The 24,965-nt window shown below is 40.6% G+C and overlaps 1 protein-coding gene across 1 annotated transcript in view; it reads right to left on the bottom strand.

Moving 5' to 3' along the window:
• The window catches only part of LOC126092749 (cilia- and flagella-associated protein 44), a 668,515-nt gene that overhangs the window by 411,651 nt on the left and 231,899 nt on the right, over positions 1 to 24,965 (bottom strand). Inside the window, exons 10-11 of the mRNA XM_049908475.1 lie at positions 8,827 to 9,097; positions 8,374 to 8,593 (exon numbers count right to left, since the gene is read on the bottom strand). Of these exons, the coding sequence (XP_049764432.1) occupies positions 8,374 to 8,593; positions 8,827 to 9,097 (491 nt within the window). The remainder of the gene's footprint in view (positions 1 to 8,373; positions 8,594 to 8,826; positions 9,098 to 24,965) is intronic.

The raw sequence follows: 24,965 nt of genomic DNA, 5'->3' as shown, positions 1-24,965 counted from the left end.
ACAGGATACTTTCTGGGACTGGATCAGACTCTGAATGTGGCTCTCCAGCAGGGATACGACTTCCTCAAATCCTGCCCTGAAATGATATCCATCCTTCATGAAATCCTCCCCACTCCACCAAGAGTGTCTTTCCGCCGTCCACTTAACCTTCGTAACCTCTTGGTTCATCCCTATGAAATGCCCAAACCACCTTCCCTACCCTCTGGCTCCTACCCTTGTAACCGCCCCCGGTGTAAAATCTGTCCCGTGCACCCTCCCACCGCCACCTACTCCAGTCCTGTAACACAGAAGTTGTACACAATCACAAGCAGAGCCACGTGTGAAAGCACTCATGTGATTTACCAACTGACCTGCCTACACTGTGAAGCCTTCTATGTGGGAATGCCCAGCAACAAACTGTCCATTCGCATGAATGGACACAGGTAGACAGTGTTTGTTGGTAATGATGATCACCCTGTGGCTAAACATGCCTTGGTGTACAGCCAGCACATCTTGGCACAGTGTTACACCATCCGGGTTATCTGGATACTTCCCACTGACACCAACCTATCAGAACTCCGGAGATGGGAACTTGTCCTTCAACATATTCTCTCTTCCCATTACCCACCAGGCCTCAACCTCCGCTAATTTCAAGTTACCGCCCCTCGTACATCACTTGTCACTCAACAACATCTTTGCCTCTGTACTTCCATCTCAACTGACATCTCTGCCCAAACTCTTTGCCTTTACATATGTCTGCCTGTGTCTGTATATGTGCCGATGGATGTGTGTGTGTGTGTGTGTGTGTATACCCATCCCTTTTTCCCCCTAAGGTAAGTCTTTCCACTCCCAGGATTGGAATGACTCCTTACCCTTTCCCTTAAAACCCACATCCTTTCGTCTTTCCCTCTCCTTCCCTCTTTCCTGATGAAGCAACCGTTGGTTGCGAAAGCTTGAATTTTGTGTGTATGTTTGTGTTTGTTTGTGTATCTATTGACCTGCCAGCACTTTCGTTTGCTAAGTCACATCATCTTTGTTTTTATATATATACAAAGATGGTGTGACTTACCAAATGTAAGTGCTGGCAGGTCGATAGACACACAAACAAACACAAACATACACACAAAAATTCAAGCTTTCGCAACCAACGGTTGCGTCATTGGGAAAGAGGGAAGGAGAGGGAAAGACGAAAGGATGTGGGTTTTAAGCGAGAGGGTAAGGAGTCATTCCAATTCCGGGAGCAGAAAGACTTATCTTAGGGGGAAAAAAGGACAGGTATACACTCGCACACACACACATATCCATCCGCACATACACAGACACAAGCAGACATTTGTAAAGGTAAAGAGTTTGGGGCAGAGATGTCACTCGAGACGGAGTACAGAGGCAAAGATGTTGTTGAAAGACAGGTGAGGTATGAGCGGCAGCAACTTGAAATTAGCGGAGGTTGAGGCCTGGCGGATAACGAGAGGAGAGGATATACTGAAGGGCAAGTTCCCATCTCCGCAGTTCTGACAGGTTGGTGTTAGTGGGGAGTATCCAGATAACCCGGACGGTGTAACACTGTGCCAAGATGTGCTGGCCGTGCACCAAGGCATGTTTAGCCACAGGGTGATCCTCATTACCAACAATCACTGTCTGCCTGTGTCCATTCATGCGAATGGACAGTTTGTTGCTGGTCATTACCACATAGAAAGTTTCACAGTGTAGGCAGGTCAGTTGGTAAATCACGTGGGTGCTTTCACACGAGGCTCTGCCTTTGATCGTGAACACCTTCCGGGTTACAGGACTGGAGTAGGTGGTGGTGGGAGGGTGCATGGGACAGGTTTTACACCGGGGGCAGTTACAAGGGTAGGAGCCAGAGGGTAGGGAAGGTGGTTTGGGGATTCCATAGGGATGAACTAAGAGGTTACGAAGGTTAGGTGGACGGCGGAAAGACACTCTTGGTGGAGTGGGCAGGATTTCATGAAGGATGGATATCATTTCAGGGCAGGATTTGAGGAAGTCGTATCCCTGCTGGAGAGCCACATTCAGAGTCTGATCCAGTCCCGGAAAGTATCCTGTCACAAGTGGGGCACTTTTGTGGTTCTTCTGTGGGAGGTTCTGGGTTTGATGGGATGAGGAAGTGGCTCTGGTTATTTGCTTCTGTACCGGGTTGGGAGGGTAGTTGCGCGATGCGAAAGCTGTTTTCAGGTTGTTGGTGTAATGGTTCAGGGATTCTGGACTGGAGCAAATTTGTTTGCCACGAAGACCTAGGCTGTAGGGAAGGGACTGTTTGATGTGGAATGGGTAGCAGCTGTCATAATGGAGGTATTGTTGCTTGTTGGTGAGTTTGATGTGGACGGATGTGTGAAGCTGGCCATTGGACAGATGGAGGTCAACGTCAAGGGAAGTGGAATCGGATTTGGAGTAGGACCAGGTGAGTCTGATGGAACCAAAGGAGTTGAGGTTGGAGAGGAAATTCTGGAGTTCTTCTTCACTGTGAGTCCAGATCATGAAGATGTCATCAATAAATCTATACCCAACTTTGGGTTGGCAGGCCTGGGTAACCCAGAGGGCTTCCTCTAAGTGACCCATGAATAGGTTGGCGTACGAGGGGGCCATCCTGGTACCCATGGCTGTTCCCTTTAATTGTTGGTATGTCTGGCCTTCAAAAGTGAAGAAGTTGTGGGTCAGGATGAAGCTGGCTAAGGTAATGAGGAAAGAGATTTTAGTTAGGCTGGCAGGTGATCGGCGTGAAAGGAAGTGCTCCATCGCAGCGAGGCCCTGGACATGCGGAATATTTGTGTATAAGGAAGTGGCATCAATGGTTACAAGGATGATTTCCAGGGGTAACAGATTGGGTAAGGATTCCAAGCGTTCGAGAAAGTGGTTGGTGTCTTTGATGAAGGATGGGAGACTGCATGTAATGGGTTGAAGGCGTTGATCTACGTAGGCAGAGATACGTTCTGTGGTTGCTTGGTAACCAGCTACAATGGGGCGGCCGTGATGATTGGGTTTGTGAATTTTAGGAAGAAGGTAGAAGGTAGGGGTGCGGGGTGTCGGTGGGTTCAGGATGTTGATGGAGTCAGGTGAAAGGTTTTGTAGGGGGCCTAAGGTTCTGAGGATTCCTTGAAGCTCCGCCTGGACATCAGGAATGGGATTACCTTGGCAAACGTTGTATGTGCTGTTGTCTGAAAGCTGACGCAGTCCCTCAGCCACATACTCCCGACGATCAAGTACCACGGTTGTGGAACTCTTGTCCGCCGGAAGAATGACGATGAATTGGTCAGCCTTCAGATCGCGGATAGACTGGGCTTCAGCAGTGATGAATTTGGGAGTAGGATTAAGGTTTTTTAAGAAGGATTGAGAGGCAAGGCTGGAAGTCAGAAATTCCTGGAAGGTTTGGAGAGGGTGATTTTGAGGAAGAGGAGGTGGGTCCCACTGTGACGGAGGACGGAACTGTTCCAGGCAGGGTTCAATTTGGATAGTGTCTTGGGGAGTTGGATTATTAGGAGTAGGATTAGGATCATTTTTCTTTGTGGTAAAGTGATATTTCCAGCAGAGAGTACGAGTGTAGGACAGTAAATCTTTGACCAGGGCTGTTTGGTTGAATCTGGGAGTGGGGCTGAAGGTGAGGCCTTTGGATAGGACAGACGTTTCGGATTGGGATAGAGGCTTGGAGGAAAGGTTAACTACTGAATTAGGGTGTTGTGGTTCCAGATTGTGTTGATTGGAATTTTGAGGTTTTGGAGGGAGTGGAGCTGGAAGTGGGAGATTGAGTAGATGGGAGAGACTGGGTTTGTGTGCAATGAGAGGAGGTTGAGGTTTGCTGGAAAGGTTGTGAATGGTGAGTGAGTTGCCTTTCCGGAGGTGGGAAACCAGGAGATTGGATAGTTTTTTGAGGTGGAGGGTGGCATGCTGTTTTAATTTGCGGTTGGCCTGTAGGAGGATGCTCTGAACAGCCGGTGTGGATGTGGGACAGGAAAGATTGAGGACTTTTATTGAGGATAGGAGTTGACGGGTGTGTTCGTTGGCTGAGTTGATGTGTAGGTGAAGGATTAGGTGGGTGAGGGCGATGGATTGTTCAGTTTGGAACTGGTATAGGGACTGATGGAAAGAAGGGTTGCAGCCAGAGATGGGAACTTTAAGTGTGAGGCCTTTGGGGGTAATGCCAAATTTCAGACAAGCCTGAGGTGAAGGCATGTTTACGGAGGGAATGTAAATAAAACTTAATGGGGCCACTGTGGGAGTGTTGTGAGGGTGACATGGTATTAGAAGGTGGAAAGTGTAACATGAGGCTGAAATGAAAATGAAAATAAAAATATATGGGAAGAGATAAAGGAGAACTAGAAAGCAACTGGAGATCTGGTGTGAAAAAAGGCAAAAAGTGTTGGTTAAAGCTGGGCTTCTTCCTAAAATTCACAAACCCAATCATCCCGGCCGCCCCATTGTAGCTGGTTACCAAGCCCCCACAGAACGTATCTCTGCCTACGTAGATCAACACCTTCAACCCATTACATGCAGTCTCCCATCCTTCATCAAAGACACCAACCACTTTCTCGAACGCTTGGAATCCTTACCCAATCTGTTACCCCCGGAAACCATCCTTGTAGCCATTGATGCCACTTCCTTATACACAAATATTCCACACATCCAGGGCCTCGCTACGATGGAGCACTTTCTTTCACGCCGATCACCTGCCACCCTAACTAAAACCTCTTTCCTCATTACCTTAGCCAGCTTCATCCTGACCCACAACTTCTTCACTTTTGAAGGCCAGACATACCAACAATTAAAGGGAACAGCCATGGGTACCAGGATGGCCCCCTCGTACGCCAACCTATTCATGGGTCGCTTAGAGGAAGCCCTCTAGGTTACCCAGGCCTGCCAACCCAAAGTTGGGTACAGATTTATTGATGACATCTTCATGATCTGGACTCACAGTGAAGAAGAACTCCAGAATTTCCTCTCCAACCTCAACTCCTTTGGTTCCATCAGACTCACCTGGTCCTACTCCAAATCCCATTCCACTTCCCTTGACGTTGACCTCCATCTGTCCAATGGCCAGCTTCACACATCCGTCCACATCAAACTCACCAACAAGCAACAATACCTCCATTATGACAGCTGCCACCCATTCCACATCAAACAGTCCCTTCCCTACAGCCTAGGTCTTCGTGGCAAACAAATTTGCTCCAGTCCGGAATCCCTGAACCATTACACCAACAACCTGAAAACAGCTTTCACAAGGCCTTTACAAATGTCTGCTTGTGTCTGTGTATATGCGGATGGATATGTGTGTGTGTGCGAGTGTATACCTGTCCTTTTTTCCCCCTAAGGTAAGTCTTTCCACTCCCGGGATTGGAATGACTCCTTACCCTCTCCCTTAAAACCCAAATCCTTTCGTCTTTCCCTCTCCTTCCCTCTTTCCTGATGAGGCAACCATTGGTTGTGAAAGCTAGAATTTTGTGTGTTTGTTTGTGTGTCTATCGACCTGCCAGCGATTTTGGTAAGTCTCATCATCTTTCTTTTAGATATATTTTTTCCACGTGGAATGTTTCCCTAATATATATATATATATATATATATATATATATATATATATATATACCTTGTGTCTGTATATGTGTGGATGGATATGTGTGTGTGTGCGAGTGTATACCTGTCCTTTTTTCCCCTGAAGGTAAGTCTTTCCGCTCCCGGGACTGGAATGACTCCTTACCCTCTCCCTTAAAACCCACATCCTTTCGTCTTTCCCTCTCCTTCCCTCTTTCCTGATGAGGCAACAGTTTGTTGCGAAAGCTTGAATTTTGTGTGTATGTTTGTGTTCGTTTGTGTGTCTGTCGACCTGCCAGCACTTTCATTTGGTAAGTCACATCGTCTTTGTTTTTAGGTATATTTTTCCTTCGTGGAATGTTTCCTTCTATTATAACCATATATATATATATATATATATATATGGTTATAATAGAAGGAAACATTCCATGAAGGAAAAATATACCTAAAAACAAAGATGATGTGACTTACCAAATGAAAGTGCTGGCAGGTCGACAGACACACAAACGAACACAAACATACACACAAAATTCAAGCTTTCGCAACAAACTGTTGCCTCATCAGGAAAGAGGGAAGGAGAGGGAAAGACGAAAGGATGTGGGTTTTAAGGGAGAGGGTAAGGAGTCATTCCAGTCCCGGGAGCAGAAAGACTTACCTTATGGGGAAAAAAGGACGGGTATACACTCGCACACACACACATATCCATCCACACATATACACTGTATATGTGTGGATGGATATGTGTGTGTGTGCGGGTGTATACCCGTCCTTTTTTCCCCATAAGGTAAGTCTTTCTGCTCCCGGGACTGGAATGACTCCTTACCCTCTCCCTTAAAACCCACATCCTTTCGTCTTTCCCTCTCCTTCCCTCTTTCCTGATGAGGCAACAGTTTGTTGCGAAAGCTTGAATTTTGTGTGTATGTTTGTGTTCGTTTGTGTGTCTGTCGACCTGCCAGCACTTTCATTTGGTAAGTCACATCATCTTTGTTTTTAGGTATATATATATATATATATATATATATATATATATATATATATAGCACAGATCTATGGAACGAAAAAATAATGTAATGTAATCTAATCTAAATTCAATCTAGTAATAGGAGACTCTGTATTCTGTGAAATTTGCACCTCTTAGAAATCTTATGAAGATTTCACTAAATATTTGTGCTGGGTTTTCTTCAGATAGTACTTCATTATAGAAAACTCATCATCCATAGAATGTCTAAGATTACTACTAACACTGTCTGTCTGATAATAAATATACAAAATGAACAGCAAGTGTCCCATCCTATGACCCTGGAACCCTTCTTGACAATTATTCTCCATCTAAAATAACATGATGTGTCCTTCTTATCAAGAAATCCTCAGTCCAACCACAAATAAGCATTGGTGAGATACAGTTTTAATCACAAGTTTTCAGCTGGATAATCAACTTATAGTGTGATCTACTGTCATTTATGAGTTTATACATCTCTTCATAGAGGTCTTCTACCTCATCATAAAAAAGTGTACATAGATTTTAATAATTTCCTTATGTTTTGCTTATGTGTAAAACAAAACCTGGCAGCCTCCTCAAGATTCATTTAACACTCAAATATTTAATTTTTTCTCTTTTCTATGGCATAACCCTCACATTAATTACCATAAAGGTCTGTTCCTCAGCATTGAATGTTCTGAGTTTAATTCTATTTCATCTCTATTTTTCAAGTACACTTTTGACAACCTTCTTGCCTTTCAAGCCATAGAGTTCTGCAAAATATTGTTCCTGACTAAAAAGTAAGTTTCTATGCTCCATTTTAATATCTACATAACCAAGCTTTGCATATCAAGATGTGGGCACCAAAGTAGCCTGAAATTACTATCTTAGTTCCCTTAGTCTACAATTCTCAATATTCATTTGCTTCACCAGGAAACTGACATACCAGGAACTCAAAAGAACTCATGAAGTGTATTTGCTTCAATGGTTTGAGAACTTTCACAGTTAGTAACTTTCACTTCCTGAATGTTATGTACCTTAAGACTGAGTGAACATTCTCTCCTCCATGAAAGTTCTTAGCACACTCATCTTCACATAAATGTGGTGAGTCTATTTTATGATCTTGTAATCTACATTGATTACATATGTATTTGCCTTTAGGTGCAACATTAGAGTGCCCAATCCTCTGCTATTTGTAGAAGCCCACATGATTTGGCATGAGCAGTAATAACTCGAGACAAATATGAGGTCTGACAAAGGACTGAGACTGCTCACACTGCCAAAGAATTACTTATCTTGTGTATTAGTGTGTGGTTCTTTTTGACCTCGTAGTGTGTCATTATGCTGTGACAAGTTCAACTCGCTTGATCAACTCAGTCACAGTTCACAAGCAGTTCGGTGCAGATGTGGTTTGTACTCTGACACAAACTAAAAATAACATATGGTGTATATTCCAGTATTCACTAAATATTTTCAATTTTTAGTGGCAGATTTCAAAGTAGGGCCCATTTGAGTCCATGAACAATTGTATACATTCCTTTCAATGCTAAAACCATTTCTGCTTGTCATTTTCTATACAGTTGCAAGGACACTCCTTCACATTCACCTTCTGATGGAGGACAAGAGCAAATCTGTAGTAAACAGTTTGGCCACTGCCACTGAGCCACTGAGCAAGTTGAAATTTGCCACAACTTAACACAAACAGTGCACATTTAAAACCCAGTCTTGCACTAATATGCTACAATACATTAATCATCATCAGCAAAACCAGAGCAATAGAAACTTAGTAATTGCAGCTGAAACTGCAATTTTTTGTTTAATTCCAAGAATGGTATGCATAGAAATGCTTCACAGTAAAAGTTATTTCAGGAACTAACCTGTACAAAAAATAGTTTATTTCAATATCATCTGCATCAGCTATCATAGTGGAACACACAGGATCTTCTTCACCAAATTTATATTCATACAAATAGCCTGCATCATAACCTCCCATAGATAACCAAATTATATCTGGTGCAACATACACAGCAAACAGTACAGAGTTTGGTACTTCTGGGAAGTACAGAGGCTCTAATTTTTCTTCTGACTCTGAATCCTCTGTGAAAGTACATTTAAAACAAGCATTATTCACTATAGATTTGGCTCACTCTGCAATTGACAAGTTAACATGATACTATGATTAAATTAATTCTCTTCAGTTATTTTCTGCTCATAGGATTACATTCATTCCATTACTTACAATCTTTGTTAATATGGAAGGCAGTTATTTATTGGACTCTTATGTGCTATAAGCATTTGCATAATTACTCATCATGTAAATGAATATTTACCAAAAAATGTTTCCTCATCAATATCTAGATGTGGGTTTTCCTCCCTCATCTTTCTTAGCTCTTCTCTTTTTTTCTCAAGCTTCTTTTCTTTCTTAGCTTCTATTTCTTTGATTTTAATCTCTCTTCGAATCATTGATTTCACAGACTTGAACTGTAAAACTCTTGATTCAACTCTCAATCTGAAAGTTTTCTTTGTGTAAAAGACAGGTCTTTCAGGTAATATCATTTCCATATAGTGCCCAGTGCTACAGCCAACCATTAAAGTTGAGGCCTGGATAAAAAAAAAACATCAAATAAGATCAGATTTCTGTTGATACAGGTCAATAGTAACCAAATAAAACCAGTAAGTATTAATTCAGAGAAGGATAGGTACACACAGACACAGTTTCTTCTTTAACATCATGAAATTAATTTTTTTGGTCACAAATAACTAAGCAAAAGAGTATGAGACAAGGATTATTAAGTGTGGTATAAAGATTCATTAAATAATGACAAATAAGACTATGTTTTGGACCTGCATAGCACAAATCAGATTAAAAAAGCAAAACACGGCCACAAACTGCAAACAGAGTATTATGTTGTGTTGTTACAACATTGCACCCATTTACCTAGGGTACTTTGTTAGAGAATGTCTTCTGACATGTACATCTTATAGTGAATGCTTCCCAGTAATATTTTCCTGATATTAAAACAAAATAAAAGAAACAAAAAAAGCAATGCCTGAGTTTTATAAAATTGTGTTAGTGTTGAATCCTCAAGTTTTTGTGGATTTGCACAATCTTCATTGTCCAGATATGACTGGCTGCTGGCCAGTGTAGACACAGATCAGCTCTGACTGGAGAGTTTACTGTACTCAGCATACAGTGTCTTCTCACCATAATTCCACCAGGCACTCAACACAGTGTTTGTGGTCAGTGATAATGGATTTGGATTTTCATATTACATACAACAATCAGACAATTTGTGTCATGACATCAGCACAGCTTGGTGAGGATTTTGTATAAAGCTGTTATCTGCAGGTGCAAGTTGCCTATTTTATTTATTAAGAAGCTGTAGCTATAGCCTAATTTCCCGTATTGGTTAGCTGCAGGCAACTCGAAGATGTTCAACAAATGAAGTCAATTATAACACAATAAATGTTTAAATAATACAGCTGACATGGTTTTCAGTAAACATTACCATTAGTGTCAGCTATGGTGCTCAACATGATCAAGATTATACAAGTAAGCTAGGGTGAATAGCTTTGGGGCTAATGGTTAGGCTTCTTTTGCCCTGAATTGTTACAAAGTTATAATGACTTTCCACTGTTGTTACAGGACACATACTTTTGTTAGTAACATGAGTCCATTCACTACCTAAGTCTACCACTAATTTGTAGAACGTGAATGTTGAACACCACATTGCTGGATGGATCATGTCGTTAATACCTGGGGTATTAAGCAGTACAAGAAGTTATTTCTCTGCCATATTCAAATTCAATCAGCCCCCCCCCCCCCCCCCCCCGTCACCCCGCATGCCTATGATTTTGCTAAACTGCAGGTTTAGGTAATTCTGGCATAAAGTGGTTAACTACGGGGGCAGTTCAATAAGTAATGCAACACATTTTTTTTCTCGGCCAATTTTGGTTGAAAAAACCGGAAATTTCTTGTGGAATATTTTCAAACATTCCCGCATCGTCTCGTATAGTTTCATTGACTTCCAACAGGTGGCAGCGCTGTACGGAGCTGTTAAAATGGCGTCTGTAACGGATGTGCGTTGCAAACAACGGGCAGTGATCGAGTTTCTTTTGGCGGAAAACCAGGGCATCTCAGATATTCATAGGCGCTTGCAGAATGTCTACAGTGATCTGGCAGTGGACAAAAGCACGGTGAGTCGTTGGGCAAAGCATGTGTCATCATCGCCGCAAGGTCAAGCAAGACTGTCTGATCTCCCGCGTGCGGGCCGGGCGTGCACAGCTGTGATTCCTGCAATGGCGGAGCGTGCGAACACACTCGTTTGAGATGATCGACGGATGACCATCAAACAACTCAGTGCTCAACTTGACATCTCTGTTGGTAGTGCTGTCACAATTGTTCACCAGTTGGGATATTCAAAGGTTTGTTCCCGAACTTCTTCTTCTTCATGACAACGCAAGACCTCACACAAGTCTTCGCACCCGAGAGGAGCTCACAAAACTTCAGTGGACTGTTCTTCCTCATGCACCCTACAGCCCCGATCTCGCACCGTCGGATTTCCATATGTTTGGCCCAATGAAGGACGCAATCAGTGAGAGGCACTACGCGGATGATGAAGAAGTTATTGATGCAGTACGACGTTGGCTCCGACATCGACCAGTGGAATGGTACCGTGCAGGCATACAGGCCCTCATTTCAAGGTGGCGTAAGGCCGTAGCATTGAATGGAGATTACGTTGAAAAATAGTGTTGTGTAGCTAAAAGATTGGGGAATAACCTGGTGTATTTCAATGCTGAATAAAACAACCCCTGTTTCAGAAAAAAAATGTGTTGCATTACTTATTGAACTGCCCTCGTACAATCTGAAATTACTTGAAAATCTTGTATGCTTGGCACTCTGTAGCTTGTATATATTAGTTAAAAGACATCTTGTTAACATCATGAGTTGTTTTCTATATAGGAATACACGGGAACAATGGCAATAAAAGAGATACAATTCATTGGCTCATGGAGTGATGTCAACAAGAATACAATGAAAGTATTTCACACATCACAAACATGCTTAACAACTGATTTCCCAGAGGCCTGCACATGCCGTTATAAAGATGCTATCTGCCGTGGTGCCCAGGGTCACTAACTGGAATGCACAATACTTATTTTGCGTAAGTCATGGAAAGCAAAGGGCATATGGTCTGTGGCAGCCACTAGGTACCTCACCAAGCATCAGCAAGACATGTTGGCCACATTGCAAGACCATGCCTATAACCAGTCACAAGTTACTACAGGGCAGCACGTCTCTTCCTGGAGAACAATGACAATATTATGAAAAGGAAAGCTGCTACTCACCATAAACGGAGATGATGAGTTGCTTATAGGCACAACAAAACACTGTCAGACAAAGCTTTCAGCCATACAGACCTTCATCAGAAAAGGCATTTTGTTGTGCCTATCTGTGACTCAGCATCTCTGCTATATATTGAGTAGTAACTTTCTTTTTCATAACATTGTCATAAAAACAAAACAAAAAACAGGAATCACTGTGGTCATTTATTGTCTATGAGAACCAGCCAACTCATGCACTGACTGCTTGCAGACTCTCAATTAAGCTCTCATCAACGTGCCATCAGTGACAACAACATAATGTCAAGAAGTAGGCTTCTGTGTTGGAAAGCAGTTTTCTTCAAGTGCTGATCATTTCAGTGTTAATTTCAGCTCCAGGGAGTTAGCTGCAGCCAAATCCATAGAATTATATTTTTTTGGATCTGCAGAAGATGCAAAGTTAATTTGTAATAATAAATTGTGATGAACAGATTTTTAGTTTTCAGTAGGACAATTAATAAGATATAGTACTCCTATTGCGGCTCTCCCTCTCAATTAAAAAGAAATTTAAAAAAAACAACAGATTTTGCACTATCCATGCCAGGTGTCGCAGGTGCAATGTTGCACATGCACAGCAGACTAGTGATGGTAACAACCAAATGAAAAAAATTGATTATTTTGGTTGTTGGAAAACAATCAACTCATTCGGTTGTCGGTTTAAGTATTGGTTGTATAATTCGTTCATTCTTCTGAGTGAAACTAGTCTCTGACAGCAACGGAATGAGAACAGTCATTCAGTTAGTCAGACAACTCATTTTGAGTGAAACCAATCTGTGGGAGCAATCAAATGAAAACAGTTGATTCATAAAGTATGAAAACACTCAACACCATTGTAGTTTTGAATATTGATGGAATTATTCAATCTTTCTTTTCAAGTGAAAACAGTCAGTAGCTTTTCCAACTGTTGAACTATGTGTTCATTCTTTCATCTGAAACCACTCTTTAGTAATTTAGGTGTCGCAGCTATCCAGGCATTCTTCTGAGTGAAACCAGCCAGCAGCACTTTCATTAGCTGAACTAAAGCAGTGCAACATTATATTGCCAGAAGGCAGCCCTACTCCCACAGGTAAGTGAAGACATATCTCAGTGGGTATGCCAAAGTGCCAAAGTTAAAATAAGCATTACATATGTTCATTTAATTATGTACTGATTGGAGAATTTTTTATTTTCATCATTTAAAACCAATTCGTATACTGTTGCGGATTAAGTAGTTCCAGATGCTATTAATGTGAAACTAAGTAAGCTAATGTACCACAGGGGTAGGCTTGCTATCACTTTAATTGCCAGCCCCGGACAAAAACTTCAAAAACTGTGGATAACTGGGTCAAATCTGATTACCAAACACACACAGTCTGTACACGATAACTGTCCAATTGCCACACCAATGACACTTTTTCCAGCAGTGGAGGCAAAGTCATCCACAACAAATGCTGATAGTTCTGGCCTGTTAGGCAATGTGGAAGGAACACTGGTTCCAAAATATGGTCACCAATGATCACGGCCCACTCATTCCAGTTGCACTGTGCTGATGATTGCTGTCACCATACCATGGGGGTTCTGCACACTTTCAGATGACTTTTATGAAAGCTGATGATACCACTCTGTCTATAGGTGGCCTCATCTGTGAATAGAATGGATGACACAAATCCTGGAATCATGGTTCCATGGTGAAGAAACCATCAAAACTGCTCCCAATATGGAAAGTCTGTTGCTAGTAAGCCATGCACACTCTGTAAGTTGTAAGGGTGGTAACAATTGTCATAAAGAATGTTCCACATGGTCATATGGCTTTCCCTGTACTGGCAGGCCAACTGCCTGATACTGACTCAGCAATCACCATACACAGTGTTAATCTCGTTTTCCTCCAAGGCTGGTGTCTGAACATTTCAGGTATGTCCTTCACAATTTCCTGCTTCCTGGAAGGATCCTGTCTCAGGCAAATGGTAAAACACTGTTGGAAACACTGAACGCTGTGGTTGTTGGCAGCACCGATAGGTCTCCTGATACAACCTTGTCTCCCGCCACCCATTGTCATGTGCCTTACTGTATGTAAACACCATGTCAGCAAGCTATCGATTCAAATACAGAATCATTGTGTACAATGCTGTATCACATCCACTACAAGGTGAGTCAGCAAGAGAAGTGAATTGTACACAAAATTATCAATTATTATGGCAGGAGAGAGCACTAGGGCATGTGTGAGGAACAGTACCACCCTCTAGGAGGAAACCATGCATACTGCAACTGTGGCTACATGGTACAACACGTGTTAGACCGCAGCCTCTGTAATAAAGTACCATTGAATAAATGGTCTCTAGCATGGACATAAATTCATTAGATCTTTTTTGTCCCGTATCCTCTCATTGATCAATCCCTAGAATTTGTACCCAATGGAAAAAATCACCCTGTATATCAAATGACATGGGTACCAATTATACATTAATTCTCTATTATTCAAAAACCAGTGTTCACCAAGAAAACATAGAATCCCATGGATATTTAAAATGTAATTGTAACCATTTCTATATGGTTACAGAAGGAGCAGGAGGAAGAGGAGGAGGAGGTGTTTAATGTTATGTCAACAACGATCTCATTAGAGAAAAAGACAAGTTTAGATTAGGGAAGGATGGAGAAGCAAAGCAGCCATGCCCTTTCAAAGGAACCATCATGGCATTTGCCTTAAGCAATTTAGGGAAATCACAGAAAACGTGAACGAGGGTGGCTGGATGCAGGATTGAACCATCATCCTCCCCAATGTGAGTTCAGTGTGATTGCAATAGGATCAAAGATCTGTCCTAACTCTCACAGTGCACAAATCATTATGCATACATATTACAGCTGTCAAAATGTTAAAGCGGTGACATTTCCAGCTAACATTGGACGCCACTGTCACAGGATGTAAACATGGAGCTTATGGATACGACAAAGAGTCTACATAAGGTGAATAGGTAGAATCTAAAAATGGCTTTGATCCACCCCTAATTATGAGGTCATACACCAAGAGACAGAAGGAGCAAATTATAACAGAGATCAGATCACATTAGAAAAGAGTGAGGAAATCGAAAAAGATGAGATTATAATTTTACCCCACCGGAATCACATTGCGGATAATATAAGTCATTTGTTTCAAAAACTTAGGCTAGTAATTGGCTTCAGGACAGAGAACACAACCTTCTTGCCTTTCAAGCCATAGAGTTCTGCAATATCTTATCCCTAACTAAAAAGTAAGTGTCTATGATCCATTTTAATTAATGCAAAAAGCTCTGCTTCAAATGTTGGTGTAATAACAGATAGAACTTCTCATGGTCATGTGACAGGCTATGCTGGTGTTACTCTCTCCCTCTTCATCTACGGCAATGTTTCCACTTCCATTTCCACTGTCTGATAAGGCAGCAGAAGATTGGGAAGTGTAAAAAGCACTGCCTACAGCAAAATTTCCATACCTTCCAGGTTGTGGATGCAGAGTTATATCGTACACTGTTTTTGTCAGATCTTCTTCATTGTCTTTTGACAATTTTTGGTAGTTGTTGTATTATCACTGTTGCATGTGCGGTCTGGCCACAAGTGTTGAATTCTACCAATGCACAAAACAGACCATCAGTCTTATTGTGCCTGGACCATGAGTCTCCACGGCCTTAGTAGCAAGTTCCATTTTGTCATGTCCAAGTCAAAAGAGTCATATGCAGACATCAAAGTTCATGGTGTTACAATCCTCTCCACTCTGGATACAAAAGACTGCTGGTGGGAACTCCAGTCAGATCCATTGCCCAGTTGTATGAGGTCTCACACTCTCGAGGACAACTTAGAGGCAATGCAAGCTGACTGGTCCAGTGGCTCCCATGCAGCATGAAGACAGCGTTCTAGCCACAGCTCCCTGTTGCCATTGAGTATGTCTTGTTACTCTCAACATGATAGGTCAGAGTGTCCCCAGCACTGGGCCATCTGTCATAAGCATCAGAAAAAAGGTCACATTATGGAAGTCTGCCACTCAACAGCATAGAACACAGCATCAGAGAACATGGATATGGATCCCCAGGAAGCATCATGATCAGGGCCGTTTCCCGATCAGGAGTGCAGTAAGCTTTTTTATCAATGTTTTGGTTCTTTCACTGCAAGTGTGACTGCTGGTGGACACCGGCACAGCCGTTTCCCTGCTTAATGCCCGCATATATTCAGACCTCAGCTCTCCTCCACTGTCACCAATAAAGGGGCACCTGTGGGAATATGATAAACACCAGATCTGTTGGCTTGGCCAACTCACTGGTGACATTATCTATAGATCAGTAACTTGGCATACAACCTATAGTGTTCTTAATCAATCATTGGAATCTCTGTGCTCTAAATTGGAGGATATTTTTGTGGAAGGCCAAGGGTGCACCACAGACTTTAAAGTCCACATAACCTTGAGGCAGTCAGCTCACCCTAGATTTTTTTGTGCTCAGCAAATCCCTATAGTTCTCTGCTCCAAAGTCAAGGTGGAGTTGGACCAGCTCTCATATCTTAGGGTCATGGTTCCCATTTTCTCTAGTGAATGGGACACACCCCCTTGTTATCATGAATCAATCCTCTGGTAAACTGTGACTTTGTGGTGATTTTGAAGTCACTATGAATTCACAGTCCATGGTCAACACACATCCGCTGCCAGATCTGACAGAGCTGTTCACATGCTTAACAGATCAATTTCTCTCCAAACTTGATCTTTCCAAAGCATATCACCAGTTACCCTTGGACAGGATTTCCAAATGTATCATGGTTCTTAATACACTTTTCAGGCAGTATCAATACCAAAAGTTTTTGTTTGGCATAGCAAGTGCCCCACAATTTTTCAACGTTACCTGAAACAACTCACGTCCACTAATCCACACCGTTTCAACTACCTGGATGACACTGTCATTACCAGACATACTACAAGCGACCACGTGCTCAATCTCTGGGCCCTTTCTGAAGAACATGGTTCTGCATTGCGATCTAGAGAAGTCTAATTTTTTCCAACCCTCTCCAACATCCTATAACAGCTGGATGTTGAACCCATAGTGAGCCTGTTAAAGGGCATTATGTATCTGCTGTCTCGCTTGTCGTTGCATGAATTGTAGGCTTTCTTCAGTGAAATACCTTATTAGCACCAATTCATTTCTGGGGTGATCACCATTGCATGCCCTCTCTGCCTTCTTCACAACAAGGGTGCTTCCTTTTGTTTGTTCTCCAGCATACAACCAGGCCTTCCCCATACTGAAGGACTGTCTCAGGTCAGCACCATGTCCAGCTACTTTTGATCCTAACAAACCACTGACTTTGGCTACAGATGTCTTGCAGTATGGTGTGGGGTCAGGTCCCTGATAAGGTGGCCCACAGGTTGCAGTGGTGGGCCTCATAGCCCTCTAAATACCACTAAGACATTCATTTTTGCCCCACTGGGCACCATGTCGACCCGTACACCTTATCCATGCTGCCAGTCAATTTGGACCCCAAGTTTGATTGGATTGAGGATTGGAAGGGATCACTGATTCCACAGCATTTAACCACATCCTCAAGCAGGTCCTCCACCTCACTCAGCAGGATTGGTTGTTTCATCCTCCTGACTGTGCTTCCAAATCGCTTCATAACTACTTTGCCTTGCACCATTGTCTCTTGGTCTTAGCAGTGTCCAGCTCTTCTTCATGGACAACACACCTCCCAGGATGGTCATTCCCACGAGTTTAGGGAATGATTTGATGCCTGATTTTACTATTGTTATTTGACAGAGATGGTCTGACAGCCTGAGATCTTTTACAGTTACATCACATTTTTCCCTGCCCATATTTGTGGCCACATGGTCAATTACTGATAAAGTCATTGTAGTAACCCTTGCTGCACTAATAACCAATAGGGACATGCCAAAACTTTGAAGGATGTTTATGAAGGTGCTGCTGGATTCATTTATGATATTACTGTTGATGTTAATGTCCCCACACAGAATTATGTTGACTTTTGTACATGAGACTTTATCTACAACTTCTGTTAACTTATTGAAAAAAGTGTCCACACTACTACTGGGAGATCTATACAAATACAAAATGATTAATTTATTGGTGATATCAAGCCCTGTTAATTCAATAGCTGATATTTCAAAGCATTTGTCTTCACTTACTGTATTGAGGTCATGTCTTGATTTGAACTTTGTTCCTTTTCTGATATAACTGCATGATCCTCCACCCCTTGAAGTAGTCCTGCAGTAAGAGTTTGCCTTTTCATACAATGATAATACTACATGTTGGATTTCTGTGTCTCTACACCAGTGCTCAGTAATACTAACCACTGTGCAGTTCAAAGATTGGAGCTCAACTTCTAATAGTTGTATTTTTTTTTTTATTGCATGTTTTGATGGAGGACTGTTAAGCCTCTTAACTGCTCCATGTTACTCTTTCCAATAGTTTGTTTTTCTTTGTGAAATCTGGTATATGAGATATTTAAGGTGTTAAAATCTGTCTTGAAAGTGATTGTTTCAGTATTTTTTAAAGCGCTGGAGATACTCTTTAGGCAGGGGAACGTATTCTCTGGATTTATCCTAAAAAAGATCTATTTTTCCTACCTATGACAACAGGTATAGAAACCATTTGTGGCCCGAGATCCATATTTTCATGAATCAGCTGTACCACTATTCCCTTCCCAGTCCTGTTTAAGTGTAGGCAATGCCTAATGAAACACCATCTGTTGATAGTCCTGACGGGCACCAGAGAAACATGAGCAAAGTTGGCTGTACTCAGAGCTATCCCTAACACCACACTGATTCACCTCACATCTCCATCACGGTGTGGTCGATCATGATGCCAGAACAGCTCAACAAAGTGTACGTTGGTGCCATGAGTCAGGGAAGCTATCTTGTCCAGGTCACCACCTATGTCATATGCCCCACCGCTGTCCAAACCGTTTCCCACCCCACCCACTATCACTACATGGTCCTCTTTTGTAAAGTCCTTACATAAAGACCCTAGGTCCTCTATCACATGGCTTAGCCCTGCATTTGGATTGAAGATACTGGTGGCCTGGTATGCTGCCCCTAAACTTTCCTGTAACTTAGGGCCTACTCCTCACCCATGGCTACTATATAGCAGCAGCACTTTCTTCTTCGTAACACTTTGTACATTCCTAGGCTTCTTGGCCTCAGTTGAAGTGTGTTGCACATTTCCTGCTCCTTGTTCAACCTGAGGCTCTTCTCCACTAAACTCTGGCAGTGGTAGATACCTGTTTTGGTGTTGATGATAAAATTGTCATATCATGTTCTCTTTCTTCCTATCCTCCTACCAGCTGCCAGTTCCCAACCACCCTCCTCCCCCTATCTCCCTTGGTCCTTATGAGTTCCTTCCTTGCTTCCTTCAACTGTTCTTAAAGGGCACTTCTTAAAGGGCACAGATTTTCCTTTCCTGTTGCCCAATCAGAAACTCTTTTAGAGTAAACAGCCTTCATTATGCATATGTGAAGTCAAAGTACTTGACAAAAAAATCATAAATGACAGTAAACTCAAAAGAATATCACAAAATCCCAATATATTACCAACAAAACTGAATATATTGATGAATTTCTAAGTGATAATAGTCCTTAGATTCATCTCATGAATGAACTAGGGTGCAAAACTGAAGAAATTTGTAGCATTAATTTAAGTAATTATAAACTGTCAGTGTGTATTGTAGGAAACAACATAAAGGTGGTGGTGTTGATATTTATGTCAAAAATAATGTCCAGTGTTAAAAAATTGACTGTGTAGATAAATTTGTATGTGAGATGGTTTCTGAAATGCTGCAACAAGAACAAAGCTCAGATATAGCAGTTTAATAATACATGTCCCCTAACAGTAATATGGAAGACTTCTTTTGTCACTTATAGGAACTTGTTGTGAATCTCTCATCTCATAAAAAACAGACTGTAATAGTAGGTGATGTGAACATTGACTCCTTCACTAATAGTACTAATTATCTTAAACAATGGAAAATCCAGGATGGAATTATATTAATTATCTGAGATATATTGACATGTTATACTCCTATAATTACACCCATGTGAATTCAAGAGCAACAAAAATAACATGTGACTCTCAACATGTATTTACCACGTTATTACAAACTTAAACAAGAAAGATCTTGTAGTTAGAACCACTGAGAACCATATTTCAGATCATAGTGCATTACTCATAAAGCTCCATACATATTAAGAAGTAGTATCTCATGGGGACCTACTTACCTATAAGAGAAAGCTAGACTATCATACATTAAAGGAGACCCTGGCACACAAAAACTAGAATCAGATAGGCCTATATGAAACAGAAGATATTAACGAAAAGTGGGACAAATTTTATACATTAACCCATTGTCTTAATCAAGCATGCCCAGTGATCAAAAAACTAAGAAAAACTGACACTTCTAAGAACCTTGAACTTCCCCCCATTGTGATAACATTGAAGGAAGATATTCTTTTTAGAGACACCAAACTGCAGTTCTTCAAAAATAAATAGAAAGCATGTAGAAAAACCTACAGGGAAGCACTTAAGACATTAAAAAAATTGCTGAGTGGCACAAAGGAAGTATGTGAGAGATTCATAGACGAGTTTAGTAAGATGAGTAGGGAGGAAGTGATATACCCACCACAGGTGCTAAATCCCAGTAACATCAGTAATTCATTCTTCCTGGAGTGTGCTACAGAATTGGAAATCATGAAAACCATTTCCAACTTAAAAGCAAATACATCCAGTGGCTGAAATGACATCTTAGACAAAAATTTGAGAGAATGCAGTAACGAATTAATAAAGCCACTACAACATACAATAAACAACTCTTTCAGTCATGGCTCATTTCCTGACTTGTTAAAAGTCACTGAAATAATACCAGTACACAAAAAGGGAATAACTACTGATCTGCAAAATTAGAGGCCTGTTTCTTTGACATCAGTACTCAGTATGTTGTTGGAAAGGCTACTTCTCGATCAACTTCAGTCATTTTTCTGCAACTACAATCTAATAAAAAGCTCTCAGCACAGTTTCAGGAAAGGCAGGTCTACAATAACAGCTGTAGCTACATTTTTTCAAGCAGTACTGGATAAACTTGATGATAGAAACAAAGGAGCTTTTTAGACCTATCCAGGGCCTCTGACTCTGTAAATCATTCCATTCTTCTATATAAATCATAAATTCATGGAGTCAGAGAAGTGGCATTAGACTTGTTAAGATCATACCTCACTGACAGAAGACAATGTGTTAAGCTGTATCATATAAATGGGGTATACACATAAACAGTAAAATCACCTTATAAAATTCTTAGCTGTGGAGTCCCTCAGAGAAGCATTATCAAACCTTTTTTGTTTATTGTGTACATCAATGACAATAATTTCACAAAATTCAAGCCTAGTAAATTACGCCAATGATACCTCCTTCATAAGCTGGGGCTCTACAAAACAGGTAACAGTGCAAAATAATACAGAGAACATTACCCCCATCACAGAATATATCACCAAAATCAAATTGGCACTAAATAAGGAGAAGACAATCCTGTTGGAATTTTTACTACATTATAAATCAAGACAAGTGGATATTGTGCCAGATTATTCCATTGAAGCAATTGATAAACATAAATTCCTGGGTATTTATTTATTTATTTTATTTATACATCTGTTGACAATAAATATTGTAGTAGATGAACATCTTAAGTGGAAGGAGCACATCAGCTATACATGTAAAAAAATCTCCTGTAACACCTACCTGCTAAAACACCTTTCTAGCATATTAGTGCCACCTGTCTTTAGCCAAATCTGTTTTGGAATCACACACACTCACCTACAACATTGTATCAAGATTTGGGACAGGACACCAATGGTATACATGGATACGGCTTTCATAGCCCAGAAAAGAGCATTTAGGATAATAGCTAATATTAGTAAACAACAGTCCTGTAGAGAATACTTTATTATGTATAACATACTAACATTGTCTTCATTGTATGTTCCCAGGGCTATACTGTTTGGAAAAGAAAATACAGAACATTGTATAATCAATAGTGAAATCCATAATTATAATACTGTACAAGAAAAAGAGAGGATTGCCACATAAAATGTAGTAATAAAAGAGCAACAGATCATAGTCCATTTTCTGCTGGAAGACATTTTTATAGCAGACTGCCAAATAACATAAAACTGTTAAATGGAAACATATTTAAGACAAAATTAAAGCCACTGTTAATTGCTAAATGTTTGTACTCCATCAAGGATTTTTAATGATATTCTGTATAATTTATCTTTATTTATAAACTCTTATTAACATTTGTATGTTTATAAACAATGTCCATGGCTGTAAAAGTTATTATTGGCAAATAAACCACTTATTTTATTTTATTATTATTTTATTCAGTAATAGATGGATAGGTAGAGGTGGATCAATTACCCAGCCTCCATACTTCTAGACCTAAGCCAGCAGGACTTTTATTTGAGGGAACATTTGAAAGGTCTTGTGTATAGAACACCAGTACAAGAAGTCTCCATGCCCGTATTATGGAAGGCTGCAAAACCATACACAATACTCCAGGGACACATCAGAGCATCCAAGATTCACTATGATGGCAGGTTTGATGCCTGTATCAATGCCCACAGAGACACAGAGAGCATACTGAACATCTACTGTTAGAAAAAGTTGCATGTGGTATGCTGGTGCATTCTGTTCATGTGTGTTCTCCTTGATTAGTGAGTTGAAAAAAATGAGCTGTAACATGGAAACAAAGCGTTTCCACACCCATGTTCAAACAACATAATTTCTTTGTCTACATATGAGGAACACGTCCTGCAATTTGTGCTGAAAATTTTTTTTGCACCCTGTACAAAGATATGATCGGAGAAACAATAACAGATCAGTAATACAGATTCTTTGTACTAACTGTTAGATCCAAATTTACATTCTATGATGGTAGTGTCCAATATGCCCCGGAAATGTTGTTGTTTAACATTTAGCATACTTCTAAAAAATTGAAGTTATGCCATATAAGGTATCCTTCTATGTGTCTTATAGTAACATACCTGTTGACTTGTAAGCAATGCACAAAACTGACAATTATATCAGATGATAAAATTATAAACTTTTAATCCTCCAGTGGAAGGGTTGTGCAAAACTTTTACCTCATTATAAGCTATGCTATGCTGTATTGTAGGGAATATAAGGAACTATAATCTTTTGCTACTAGTGGTGTAAAGGAATTAATGAAAAACTTCAATGATCAGGGCCTCAATTAGAATGTCACAAATCTCAGTTATTGGATTAAAACTGATTGTTCTCATCAGTCCAGTGTAAGTAATTTTGGCAACAAAAACGAGCAGCTGTAAATTTCTAGGTGCTTATGTTGAAGAAAACCTGCAATGGACAGATCACATTAATTTTGTGTGTGGGCAAGTCCTTAGCCAGTTCACCGAGATAGTTCTTACTCAAACTTTAAAAAATAGTTTACTATGGAACAATTTACACCTTTCATAAGTATGGGACTGGATTATGGGGTTGTCCACTTAGAAAGAACATTGCAATAGGACTTATACATAGGATAGACCACTGACAACCATGTCGTGAAGTATTTGTGCAGCACAAAAATTGTAGTCTTGGAAAATCTAGCCAGTCCTTTTATATCCACGGCATTACTGAGAGGGACATCCTAGCAATCATATCAGCACTTTGACCAAAAATATCTTGTGGCTGGGATGACATTTCACCTAAACTGCTAAAGGAATGCAAGGATGAATTAGTGAAACCCCTGACTCGCTTGATAAATACCTCCCTCAGAAATGGAGTATTCCCTGACCTTTTCAAAATTACTGAAATGATACCAGTGCATAAAAAGGGATTAAAAACTGACACTAAAAGCTACAGGCCAATATCATTAACCTCAGAACTGGATAAATTGTTAGAGAGAGTAATACTAAATCAAGTTGAATCATATTTCACCAAACACAATCTGTTAAACAACCTACAACATGGATTTAGAAAAGGGAGATCTACTACAACAGCAGTAGCATCTTTTATACCTGAAATATTAAATAAGCTGGACAAAAGTGACAAGGTAATAGGGACTTTTGTAGATATGAGTAAAGCCTTTGATACTGTGAATCATGCCATTCTTCTGTGTAAGCTAGAAGAGTACGGGTTGAGAGGACTAGCCTTGAAACTACTTACCTCGTATTTGAGAGACAGGAAACAGTGTGTAAAGCTAACTTATCAAAATAATGAGCAGCTCCTAACAACCAAATCAAACTTCAGGACACTTCAATGTGGCGTGCCTCAAGGAAGCATACCTAGGGCCTTTTCTGTTCCTTGTATATGCAAATAACTTATTTGAACCCCAAAATTGCATGGTTGCAAGCTATGCCGATGACATATCCTTCATCAGCTGTGGCAGTGATATGCAGTCTGCAGCTAACAGTACCGAGATCAGTTTCAATAGTCTGTCCGCATACCTTACAGCAAACAAGCTTCTTGTAAATAAAGACAAAACGGTAATAATGAAGTTCATCCACAGTTATAATGCTGCCAAAACTGATACTGTATTTACATCCCCATTGGGTCTTGCATATGCAAATTCACATAAATTTTTGGGCATCATTGTTGATGAACACTTATCATGGAAAGACCATGTAGATAATATTTGCAAGAAAATCAGTAGAAATGTGTATCTACTGAAACGGGTCTCAGCCTTCTTGGACCATGATACTTTAAGGCAATTATATTTTGGGTTAATTCATCCACACCTTCAGTATGATATTTAGATGTTGGGTGGGGTATCAGCAGTTCATATAGATAGACTTTTTAGATTACAAAAAAAAGGCAGTAAGAATGGTAGCCAAGGTAAAGAAGAGAGAGCCTTGTAGAGACATCTTTAGAAAATATAAAATTCTTACGGTGTACTCCATGTATATACTGCAGACAGTCATGTTCGTGAAACAAAATACTGAATTTAATATGCGAAACAGTAATGTACACAACTATGATACATGAGGAAGGGAAAATTTTCATAGAATTGTGACCAATAAAAAGGCAACCGACCACAGCCCACACAGAATGGGAGCAATTTTCTACAATGCACTACCCTGTGAA

Source organism: Schistocerca cancellata, chromosome 7 (assembly GCF_023864275.1).
Source record: "Schistocerca cancellata isolate TAMUIC-IGC-003103 chromosome 7, iqSchCanc2.1, whole genome shotgun sequence".
Lineage (NCBI taxonomy): Eukaryota > Metazoa > Arthropoda > Insecta > Orthoptera > Acrididae > Schistocerca > Schistocerca cancellata.
Note: the sequence above shows the minus strand (reverse complement) of the source record. Positions and strands in the feature narration are given on the sequence as shown.